Source organism: Danio rerio, chromosome 10, assembly GCF_049306965.1.
Source record: "Danio rerio strain Tuebingen ecotype United States chromosome 10, GRCz12tu, whole genome shotgun sequence".
NCBI lineage: Eukaryota > Metazoa > Chordata > Actinopteri > Cypriniformes > Danionidae > Danio > Danio rerio.
The window spans coordinates 24,895,118-24,908,034 of record NC_133185.1 but is presented as its reverse complement, the minus strand read 5'-3'; the positions used below and the strand labels follow the sequence as shown (position 1 = coordinate 24,908,034).

The 12,917-nt window shown below is 35.4% G+C and overlaps 1 protein-coding gene across 3 annotated transcripts in view; it reads left to right on the top strand.

Moving 5' to 3' along the window:
- Positions 1–11,640, top strand: part of dok2l (docking protein 2-like) — a 31,257-nt gene extending 19,617 nt beyond the window's left edge. For 2 of the 3 annotated variants that reach the window (XM_021472246.3, XM_073914624.1), the window contains 2 exons: positions 6,186–6,358; positions 8,046–9,613. In XM_021472246.3, coding sequence (XP_021327921.2) covers positions 6,186–6,358; positions 8,046–8,933 — 1,061 coding nt within the window. In that variant the 3' untranslated portion in view covers positions 8,934–9,613. Of the gene's footprint in view, positions 1–6,185; positions 6,359–8,045; positions 9,614–11,087 lie in introns of those variants that run through there. The other variant, XM_073914625.1, reaches the window with a different exon arrangement.
- The last annotated feature ends 1,277 nt before the right edge of the window (positions 11,641–12,917 follow it).

Genomic DNA, 12,917 nt, shown 5'->3' with positions numbered 1-12,917 from the left:
CATTAGAACTGCAAGGTAAATTGCATTGGGGGATACATTGTTGCTTATTTAGTGCTGTTTAATAGTACATATTCAGTCAAATGTAATAGCTCATATGCTAGTTTCATGCATACACAACATTTGCATACTATGCACTCTTTCATAGTGCACTAAAATAGAAAGTGTAGATTATAGACCAGTTTGAGGACTGTAAACAAAAACAATGGTCCCAAGGTATTTCCTGTTTCACATTTTTAATTTCTATAGCTTCCAAAAAATCCACATATCGATTAACAATGTTATGATAGCTGTTTCAACATTAAGTTATTATCGATATGGCTCTTTTTATTAAATAAGTTTGATAACACGCAGAAAATGTTCATGGGCCAATGACATGACCACATTGAAATGGTGTATATATTTCAAAAACAGCAAAGCGAACAGCATCAGATGCAGAAACCTGAAATCACGAAAGAGTGTTTCAGGTCAGCAAACCAAGCCTTGTAGTTCCTGTTGTGTATTTTTAGCTGATAGTTGCTCAGTTCTGAACACCCATGGGCCAGACAGGAAGGAAGTGGTATTTATTTTCTCTGATCCGTAGTTTGAAAGTGAAAGATTTTATCAGCAGCTCACAGCCGTGATCACATTTATCGTAGCTTTCTTTTCATAGAAGCCCCCAAATCATCTACAGAGTCCGCTGTGCAGTCCCTCAATCTTATTTATGCAGGTATTGCTGTTTCACATCGAGGTGAATTTCACACTGGTCTTGCGGTCGGTCTTTAATAACCTCACCGATTTTGCTGTGGTTTGAAACTGCGGTGGCTGAACACAAACAGACGACCAATTAGCAGTAGAAATGTTTCTGATCACGCTTTGTTTGTGCTGTTTTTAAATTATTAAACCGATGACACTTAAGACATGTAGAAATAAATATATACACAGTCACAATTACTCTACCACGCAAAAATCCAAGGCTAATTATTGAATCGGCTCTTCTGATGTGCGTAATGTGCTGATGAACTGGGGTCGTTAAGAGTCTTTTTAATCAGTGACCCAACAATCAGAGGCTGATTAACACTCTGCACATCTCATCAGACACCCTTGAAATCAAGATGGGCACCGGGAGTCAGTTTAACATAAACCAAACACATAAAAGTAATTGTCAAGTCCTGCTTTGCACCAAAGCTCGAATCAAATCAGCAAAAGACAATGAAAGCGGGAGGTTTTCATGATTTCTTTTTCCCAAAATGACAGTTTGGACACATAAACAAAACTCCTTGACAGCAGCTATTTGAAAATCAAGGATGTTCAAGTAAATGTGGGTGATAAAGAAGAGACAATAGTTCTGCCTACATAGATGCTTAAATGTAGTGGAAAATCAAGTGACAGATTTTTAATGTGTGTTAGCATATTGCTAAGCTAATGACAAATACTAAGCAAAATAGCTTATGCCAAGTAGACTAAAAACACCCTTATTATTCTTTTTGGATATTATCATTTTTACAGTTTGTTTATGGAGCTAAAAATCAAAGATTAATTGTAGTTATTGTTTCCTGATGTCCATTCATAGGTCAGAGTTCACCAAGCTTGATCTTTGGAATGCAGCAACAAGATTGCATTCACGATCTGGCACATTCGGATTCGTTAGATTGGAAGTCTATGGTTCAAAAAGTGCAGTGCGACCATAAATTTATTTCATGTACAAACTTGCATTGGTTTGCAATAAATTTGCACATGGCTATGGTTTTCTTTGGCTAACCATGAACAACATCTCCTGTACTTCGACCCTAACATACTGTAGTTTTAGCTATAGTCCTAGCTTTGTTGTGTGTCAACATGCTGAGAAGATGCTGTTTTCTGCTTTGAAGAATCACTTTATATGCACTTTAAACAGATGAGGGTGAAATTGATATGTAATACCATCATTAGATTCCATACCAATGTGTTTACAAGTGCTGAAGAAAGGCTGAATTCAGATATGGAAATGGGGAATTACTTTTTGAAACAGACTGGACTATCTGACCAATCAAGGCAAAGTAGTTGAGTTTAACCTTGGATAGATGCAGGTCTTTTGTAGGAGACTCCAAATAGCAATTAGAAACATTTGATTAGCATAATAGAAATATTCAAACAGACATATTTTTTATTCCTGTAAATCTATATTTGGGCATGAATTTTTAACCAATTTCAATTAATCTTTATTAGAAATTTCCAAGATGTTCAAAGTCCAGAAACAGAACCAAAAATATCATAAACCAAATACCAAAACATTCCATGTGGTTTCAGTGGTTCAACCCTAATCATACACAAAAATACACACACAAGTGTGGTATTGCCCTTAATAAACGTGCACCCTGAAGATATTTGTGGACCGAATTGTTGTTACAGTTGATTGCCACACAAAACTGTTCTTGGAGCTTCATACTGTTGAACCGCTGAAATCATGGAATGTTTTTGGTTGCTTTTCTGGACATTGAAGGTCTCGGGGCTGTTGCTGTCTGTAGAGAATTAGAGAGCTAAATTAAAGGTGCAGTAGGTGATCTGCCAAAATGCTAACCAGTTAGCATAATATCTTCGAAACACAGTCCCACCCCTGTCGTCCAAAGCCATGCCTCCTGAAACAAGCGCACAACAGCAGACAACCGATTAGTTCGTCATTCGCTAGTTAGAAATGTAGTTAATGGTTGGCCGGTTGCGTGCAGAAATTACACTTATTACTAAGACATTCTAACACGCTATTTCAGAGCGAATATTCAGAGTAGCATTGTAAACAATATAGGGAGCACATCACAGGCTGTCAGTGTTCAAAAATGAACCAATGTGATGTGAACATAAAACCAACTTCAGTTCAGTAAAGCAGGCTAGGCGGAATGACAATATTAACTGATGTTTTGTTGTTAAATTAAATAAAAATCTACTTTATCGATGCTGTAAAAGTTCCCTTATGAAACTGAAAATAGTCACTTGAATAACATACAACAGAACAACACTTCTGTGAATATAACCTATTCATAACAACAACATCTATATAAGCTTTGCATTACTAAAATAGTTTTAAAACATAACATTACCTGTCAAAAAGAAATACTTCAGTCATGGTGTCGTAATTCCTCCAGCGTGCAAAGTAACTTCAATATTGATTCAGGATTTTTAAAGTTGAGATTCTGTATTTGATTTTAGCGCTGTGATTTCATGTCTCTTGTGTACATGAACACACGGCACGCATCCATACGTGCATGCGCAAATAACGGATTCTGCATGAACAGAGATGTGCAAAAGCCCATATGTAGATTTGTTGACAGACAGTTTGGGCTACTTATCGGAATTATGGGAGATGCTGGCCCGATAATATTTAATTGGATGATAATTTTTTTAGTCTTAAGCCTTACATAGAATATAAAAATACATATAAATACATTTAGATCATTCACTTTAATCAATACTATTGGAATCTGAAGAGACTTTCAACCAGCACAGCAAAAAACATTTCTGAAGACAATCACCTACTGCACCTTCAACTTATTTTGTTTTGCAAAAATCAACAATTTTACTTAATCAAACAATTAACAGTTTTCATTTTTTGGGTTAACTAATCCTTTAAGTCTTTATTACATATCATCATTATGAAACTATTCAAATAAATGTTTACAAACCTATTAAGCTAAAACATTGTCACACAAAAAGACTACTGATGCACAATTATTAGTGAATGACCTGCAATTGTATCTTCAAAGTGTTGCTCAAATAGTGTTACGAAAATATCAAGACACACCAACGACAAAACAAAACACATCTGTTCCAGAATCCTCCAGTTAAATCTGACACTAACTGCAGCATGTGTCCAGTGAGTCATGTAGGTGGATCCAGATAGCATGAGACTGTGCACGGCTGCATGTAACAAGAGTGAACAGCAAAAACAAATACATTTGACATTCACGTTCATGGGTGAAGCTTAACAGGGCAACAAGCCAACAGTCTGAGCGCTTGTTTCATCCTGGAGCGAGGGAGGAAGAAGAGGCTCAGAAAATGACAGCGCTGAACATCAACAGGAGGAACAAAGGCTGGACTTGGACAGGACTGCTTTCTCTGGCTTCTTCCTGCTCCTGTGGACGTTTAATTTTGAATTTCAAAGCCTCCAGAGTAAAAGCATTAGGTTTTGCTCCCTTCTGACTTTGGGTGCAAGTCTCCTTTTCAGCGACTTAAAAATGCATATAAAATATAAACTGTATAGGGTTGGACAATGAAACTGAAACTGAGGTTTCATGGCAAATTTTGACCAGCCTGATGGCCAATCTTTATTGATTGCACATTCCACCAGTAAGAGCGGAGTATGAAGGTTTAAATAGCAGAGTAATTGCACAGTTTTGCTAAAAATATTGCAATGCACACAACATTATGCATGACATATCAGATTTCAAAAAAGGACAAATTGGTAGTGCACATCTCACCAAAACAGCAAGTCTTTGTGATGTATCAAGAGCCACAATATCTAGGGTAATGTTACCATACTACCTAGAAGGATGAACCATATACCACAGGAGTAACTGTGGACACTAGAGGAAGCTGTCTAAAAGGGATGTCCAGGTGCTAACCTGGATTGTATCCAAAGAACATAAAACCACATCTGCCCAACTTACTGCAGATTCAAATGTGCTTCTCAACTCTCCTGTTTCCGCCAAAATTATTTGTTGGGAGCTCCACAGTGTGAATATACAATGCCGGGCTGTTATAGCCAAACCTTTGGTCACTTGTGCCAATGCCAAAGGTTGTTTTAAATGGTGAAAACAGCCAAAATCTTGGGCTACGGACAATGTGAAACATGTAATGTTCTCAGATGAGTCCACCTTCACTGCCTAACCCACATTCAGAAGAGTTAAGGTATGGAGAAATCCCAAATAAGCGTACCACACTAACTGTTGCATTGAACCATGAGGCTGGATCAGTGCTAGTTTGGACTGCAATATCATGGTATTCCCTAGGCCCAATACTTGGCTAGAAGGGCACATCACTGCCAATTCTGTGCGGCTATTCTGTACGGCCATGTATACCCAATGGTTGCAACATTGTATCCTGAATGTGGTGCCGTGTATCAAGATGATAAGTCACCAATGCACCAATCCACACAGCCAGACTCATGACAGAGTGCTCGATGAATGTGAATGTAAAGTTGAACCTTCTCCCATGGTCTGCACAGTCACAAGATCTAAATATTATCGAGTCACTTTGGGGTGTTTTAGAGGAGCAAGCCAGAAAATGTTTTTAGGATCACATAGTAATCTGGCCACCATTCTATATATAAGTGTTATTCAGCTATATTTTTCTTGCTCTCCTTTGGACAGTTCATACATCTAAATTTTGTGACTGGATGATTTAAAAGAACAGCTCTATACTCAAGGAAATAGTGTAATTCAACTCCTATTATCTGTCGAGACAAATTTAGATATTTAGCAGGATGTTCATTTTTAAGCTTTTACATATATGAAAACTGCAAGCTTCAAAAAGAACAACAGAAGCAACAAATATTAAAACATCATGAAACCAACATGAAGGTCCTCTTAAAGTAGGGCAAATGACTCATGCACTATATTTAACCCACTTTTTTCATTCTTTTTCAACACACCACAATCACACACTAAAAGGCATTTAAAATAAATTATGTCAATAATAAAATGAGATATTCTGAAAACTATACTGTAACTTAGCAACAAGTATGAATCATTAGAGTTATTAGTAGACTCTTTATTAATATGCTAACAACTTTTTGTTTAGAATAAAATTATAATATAACTTTACAAGCAGCTCAACTTATTATAGAGATGCTAATCTAACAGCCTACTTATTCTTTACTAATACTTAGTATGATAATGGCAGTTTGTTGACATCTAGTTGCATGATACTTGAAATCAGCAGACAGATCACCATTAAAATGAAAGAGATAAAAAATAAAAAGTTCTCACCATTTACTCATCCACTGGATCCAAATTTTTGATTATTCTTCTGTTGAACACAAAAGAAGATAATTAAAAGATGGTTTGAAACCAATAGCCATTGATTTCCAGGATAGAAGACTAGGAACCTTTAAGTGAAATAAATTTTTAAATAAAGACAGGAAGTTTCAAATGGCTTTTTTATTTCATTCTATGATGGTTTAAAAAGCTGTTCACGAAACACAATAGATTCCTTTTCTTCTTTCTTTTGTATTGCAGTTCGAGATGTTCTGGTCATAGCAGTAAGCACAGAAGCTGCAGTTCGGTGTGGTCTGTATGGTGAATATGTCCTCACTCCTCTACAGGACTGTATAGTCCTGAAGGATCTGAAATCGAAGCAAGTGCTTTTTAAATGGCCGTACTGCTATGTAAGGAAGTTTGGACAAGATACGGTAAGCTGGGGTCACTTTACATTTGGGGTCAATGACAAATAATATACATGACAATTTAAGATCAATACAAAACTAGAAAAGTGATATTATCTATATTAGGACTTTTCCCAGGACACCATGCCAAACATGCTTTATCAACCATCAGCTAAGAGTGAACTCTTGAAATGGCATTCAAATGAATGTGTTTTATCTGCTTGTTAAGTGTGACTTCATGCGAAGCGGCTACCAGGTCCGAGCGCTCTATCAAACTGTATGGGAAGAGACAACAAATGGTAAAAATAAATGTTTACAAAGTGATCCATGCCTAATATCCGATGGCCATAAAGTTCATTTAAAAAAAAAAAATTGTTAAAATATTGTTGTCTGTGATGCAGCAAGTCGAGAGACTGTTGTATACACCATGATTTTATATTAAATTCACTTTAATGTGTGATATGACTAAAAAGTGATGATAAATGAATATTTTCTCAATTAAAAAAAAAAAAGCAGCTTGGACCTGGAAACAGTATTTCATACGTCACGACTTAACAAGCAGATAAAATTGAGGTATATAGTATATATAGTAATATATAGTAATATATAGTTTCACAAAAGAAAATTAAATAAACATTACATTAAAAAGTTATTCTTTAATTAAGCAAGGGTGAATTAGAGATTTTCAAAGAAACCTGTTCTTTTTAATCAAAAAAAAAAAAAAAAAGATTGAGTTTCCACAAGAATAGGCAGCAGCTGTTTTATGAAATATGAATCATGGTTACATAACTTGTAGAAACACTAGAAAAAGTTTCTTAAAAAGACAAGCAGCATATTTAAATTAATATATTAAGCATTATTGTACTTTGGATATACAGTTGAAGTTAGAATTACAAGCTCCCCTGATTTATTAGTCCCCCTGTTTATTTTTTCCCCAATTTCTGCTTAACAGAAAGAAGATTTGTTCAACACATTTCTAAACATAATAGTTTTAATAACTCATTTCTAATAACTGATTTCTTTTATCTTTGCCATGATGACAGTAAATAATATTTAACTAGACATTTTTTTAGACACATCTATACAGCTTAAATTGACATTTAAAAGCTTAACTAGGTTAACTATGTAGGTTAGGGTAATTAGTGAAGTTATTGTATAACAATGGTTATAGACTATCGAAAAAAATAGCTTAAACAAGCTTATAATTTTGTCCTTAAAATGGATTTAAAAAAATTAAAAACTGCTTTTTACTCTAGCCGAAATAAAACAAATAAGACTTTTGCCAGAAGAAAAAATATTATCAGACATACTGTGAAAATTTCCTTGCTCTGTTAAACATAATTTAGAAAATATTTAAAAAAGAAAATTCAAAGGGGGCTAATAATTCTGACTTCAACTGTATATTTTTGTGCAATTAAGGTGTGACAAATTTTCTTTTTATTTAGTTACACTATTAAATGAAACCTTTTTTAAAAACAATATTTTCACCGACTTATGTAATTATGCAATCTATCTCCCTTTTTAATTTCAAAAGAGGATTAATTTTGACATTGTGCAGATGTGAGATTTCCTAAACATAGTGAATTTAATTTGCATGCTTTTACTCGTGGGAAATAAACAGCCTGTCTTTTATCATCGCTTAAACGATTGTGGACAAACATCTCAGGTCTGAAAATAGATTTCATAACTTTTACTTCTCTTTTCTTTCCCTCAGCTGTCTTTCTCCTTTGAGGCTGGCCGCAGATGTGAGTCCGGAGAAGGGAATTTCGAGTTTGCAACCCATCAGGGTGAAAGACTGTTCAATGCTGTCAGTGCAGCCATCCAGAATCTACCCAGACCATCCGAAACGAAACCTATCAGCCTTGACCAAGCAGAACAAACTAGAGCTCAAGAAACCACGGCTGGAACATACAACGACACCATAGGAAGTCAACCGTATGACTTTTTACTTGAGGGCAAGACGCAGAAACCATCAAAAATGCTCAACCCAGCTAGAAGGAGCTTTTCTTTGAACTCAATAGAGCCACAGATCGAAAGTCAAGAGATAAGCGACAACTTCAACCCTGAGAATCAGGAACCAGTCTACGCCAGAGTGTCAAAAACTCAGCAAAAAACCACTTCCCCGACCAACTCTCAAATGCACTGGCAAAACTTGAGAACAGCTCTCCAGCAGTCTGCGTTTCTAACAGATGCTTTTAAAAGCGACCCCGATGTTTTGCCTGATTTACCAATTTCTTGGGATGGCTATGAAGAGACAGAGATATCTGAAGATTGCATCGATTTTTTGGGTGACTCCATCCAGCAATTAGCAATTAATGACGCATTGCAGACCACCAGTGAAGAAGCCATTTATGCAGATCCACAGGATGTCCAGGACGACGCTGAGTGGGATGTCAGTGGTGTGTACGATGAACCAGAGGAGCTCATGATGGCTAATCAGAGAGCTCACGATGGGGCAAATCACCTAGCCGAGCAGGACTTCTTCTACAGTCCTGACACGAGTGAAACACAGGCCACACACTCTCCCTCTGATCTAGCTGAAAATTCAGATGCCATGTTCTCAATTTATGACAATTTCAGATTGAAGGGGAAGCGAATGTAATATGGCGCTATTATTTCTCAATCTTGCTAAGTAATTAATAGTCAATTACTTGAACTCTGTCTGTAAATATACACTCACTGGCCAATTTAGGTACATCTTACTAGTACTGTGATGGACTCTTTTTGCATTCAGAAATGCCTTAATTCTTTGTGCTTTAAATCTCCATTTCCAGCACATCCTAAAAGTGCTCTATCAGATTGAGATCTGTTGAATGTGAGGCTATTGGAGTTTAGTAAACTCATTGTCGGGTTCAAGAAACCAGTTTGAGATGATTTGGGCTTGCTTGAATTAGCATCACAAAATTATGAAAGTCATCATGAGGTGGTGTTTTAGGTGTTTACAAGCTAAAACCTGAAAAGTTATCCACATGCATTTTAAAAAAGTTTAAAGCCTACACAATATTCTCAAAATGATCCACGTTTACACATTCCCTAGGCCCAATACTGCCCAGGCCCACTGAATCATTCTGGAGGACCATGTGCACCCAATAGTTCCAACATCCTGAATGTGGTGCCGTGTATCAGGATGATAATTCCACCAATACACACAGAAAGACTGGTAACTTGATGAACTTGAATGTGAAGTTGAACATCTTCCATGGTCTGCACAATCACAAGAACTAAATATTATCGAGTCACTTTGGGGTGTTTTGGAGGAGCGAGTCAGGAAATGTTTTCCTCCATCAGCATCATGTAGTGACCTGGCCACCATTTGAGATATATATATATATATATATATATATATATATATATATATATATATATATATATATATATATATATATATATATATATATATATATAAATGTTATTCGGCTGTTGTCCTTGCTATCCTTTAGAAGGTTCATACATTTAAATTCTGTGACTGGATGCGGAGTTAAAAGAATAGCTCATCCTCAAGGAATTTAAGTGTAATTCAACTCTTATTTTCTGTTGAGACAAAAGCAGATATTTAGCAAGATATTCACAATGCTTTTAGACAACTTTTACACAACATTGTCAAATTGATCTACGTTTACACATTCCCGAAAATGTCCAAAATTGTTGTGTTATGTATGCCAAAGAGCTTTCACTTTGTTAGTAAACAAATACCTGTAAGTAAATGATATGTCATTGGTAGGGCCAGACAGAATTTGCAGACATTTTTCGCAATTTTTTTGCAGAGTTTTGTAAAAAATCTGCAGATTTATGCAGAATTTTTTTTCAAGAGTATCATTACTAAAAACTTAATATATGAAATAAAAAAATACATTTTTTAACTTTTATTTAATGTTTATAATGCAAATCCAATTAGATCCACTCAAATGGTAAATAAAGCAAATCTCTCATATATTATATCAACCATAAGACAAAAAATATTACTTTACAAATTGTATTAGATAATAAATCATATGAACCTTTTTATATAAATTAATCATTTTACTGAAATAAATTGAAAAACTGAATACATTCAGTTTACACACATTAACACAAGTAAATAAATAGACTCAATATTGGGCTAAAAATCTGCGGAACTCGCACGCACAGATTCAGTGTGGGCCTAGTCTTCGACAACTTGGCGTAGGTGTATATGCAGAATTTGCCATGTGTATTATGAATCTCCATTGTTTGAATTGGATTTGAAGTAAATCCACACTTAGTTGATAAAGCATTAGCAAACATTTGAGCTTCAACACTACCATGCCACTGTTTTATGTTTGCCTTTAATCTAATCTACGTCATCATTTTAAAGATTTTTGAGAGTTTACAAGGACACAATAATGTCGCCATTTACGAAAACTTAAACTTTGTAACCCATTTTCAGATTTATGCATTTTCAGTCCCAAAATACTCACCACAAACTCATTTTAGTGGCAATTATTCTTCTTTTTGTGAAATCCTGGAGAAAATGGTTAACTTGTTAGTTGAACAGGTGAACCTAATCAAGGGGCCAGTGAGTGGATATAATATTAAAGTTGTAAATATGACAAGCATAATTATTCACAATATTATTTAATTAGATTTACTTCTATGCATTATTATGCACTAACTTATTATAACATTCTAATGTTTTTAGCATCTGCACAATATAGCTACTTAGGTTCCGTTCTTCAAGAAATGCATCATGAAGCTGTAACAAGAATTATATTTTTACTTATTTCCTATCCTTAACCAGGTAGTCAGGATGGGGGTCTTTGGGTCGACAACAGAAGAAACCCCCTGATTTAGTGAATTCGTCAGGCTCTTTCCTTGGTAAAAAACAACAAAACCTCTCCTGTCATTTCACGTATCATGTTTTTCCACTCGAACGCCTCTTCCAGGAAATCTTTGATTGCTAGCTGGAGAAATGTTCATGAAATCTGCTTGACTGTAATGGAACAGTAATAATTACAGTTGGCGGTACAGACATTGGCGTTGGTTTGGACTGGAGGGGCTCGTTCTCTTGCAGACTGATTTAATTAACTGTGCGAAGGGACCTGCGGCTTGAAGCTGATTGGGATCCCGACCTGCCTGAGAATGAAGATGTCACAGCGCCTCAGTCATCCACTGCTGTCTGTCACTCTCTCCACGAAGACGGACGCCTGCTGAAACGGACCGATGTGTGGTTTGCTGAGTAATGCTGCAGTTTGGAGAGCTTTAATTGAACTCATTATTAACTTGACTGCAAAGCATGTGTGTTCATTGAATCAACGGATAGCAACTGTAAAACAATAAAAGCAGTAACTATCCATTACTAAATAATGTTCATGTCATTCACAGACAATCAGCTGTTTCCCCATAGAGGCCATTTATGGTGGGGATGTGATATAGTTCAAAGCTTTTATAAAATGACTTGCAGATCAATGTAAACAAAAAAGAGTAAACATTGCTTAAGGAACTTTTATGTTGCATTTATGAAAAAAGTTGACTCTTAAAAATGTACTTTAAGTGAACTGTACTTAACTTAAAAATGTAAGGCAACCTCACAGCAGAGCTTTTTGAGTCGACTCAACTTAAATCAAGTCAAGTGAAGTACTTAAAAAAGCTGTGCAGCAACCCAGTAGACACACAACATCATAAGACGTTAATATCAGATTAAATTTAGTTCACCAGCATCTAAGGACAATGTTATTTTGACGTTCAATAATGTCGTGAAATGATGTTGATATGTGGTTGATTTTAGATGGTGTTGGGAAGTGACCAAAATCCAATGTCGAGCCAACATCTTAAACTGACATCATATTGACGTTAAATACTGACATTTATTCGTCAGATAAGGCAACCAGAATCTGTTTGACATCTGAGAAACATCATATTGGTAACATCCACTCAAGCTGTAACATCATTAGACGTTGATGTTTTGTTATTTTTAGGTTGCGTTGAAAAGTAACCAAAATGCAATAACTGTCCGACGTTGCACTTTGACGTCGGCCTGACTTTGGTTTCTGATATCAACCCAATTTTCATTTACCATCAAAATGCAACGTCCCACGACGTTGGGGTACAATGACAATCTGACGTCATGTTAATGTCCTGTGCTTGATCAGATGTTGCCTTCAATCAATCAATCAATCAATCAACCAATCAATCAGTCCATCAGTCCGTCTGTCTGTGTGATCAGTATGACTGTCAGTTCATTTGTCAATCTAACCATATATAAATCTATGATGAAAAATATAACTAGTAAAATAAATATAGATTGCTCATTTTGGGTAATGTATTCTGACTACTTTTAGATTACTTCTGACCCAACTCAAAAACAACCTTCAATCTCAGAGGGACATCAAGTCAATATTTGTCAAATATTATTTAAAGGTTACCATTGTATGAAACAGCATTTGAAGGCTACATTATTGACAGAAACATAAATAAAATTGATGTGTTTCATAATTTCAGAATCAAATATTTAACAACCTCATAGTATATGTTGTTATGTAGTAATTAAATATTATAATAATATAATATTATAAAAAAATATAATAAGTACCCAATTTGAATACGAGCATTTAAAAAAAAATCTAATCTA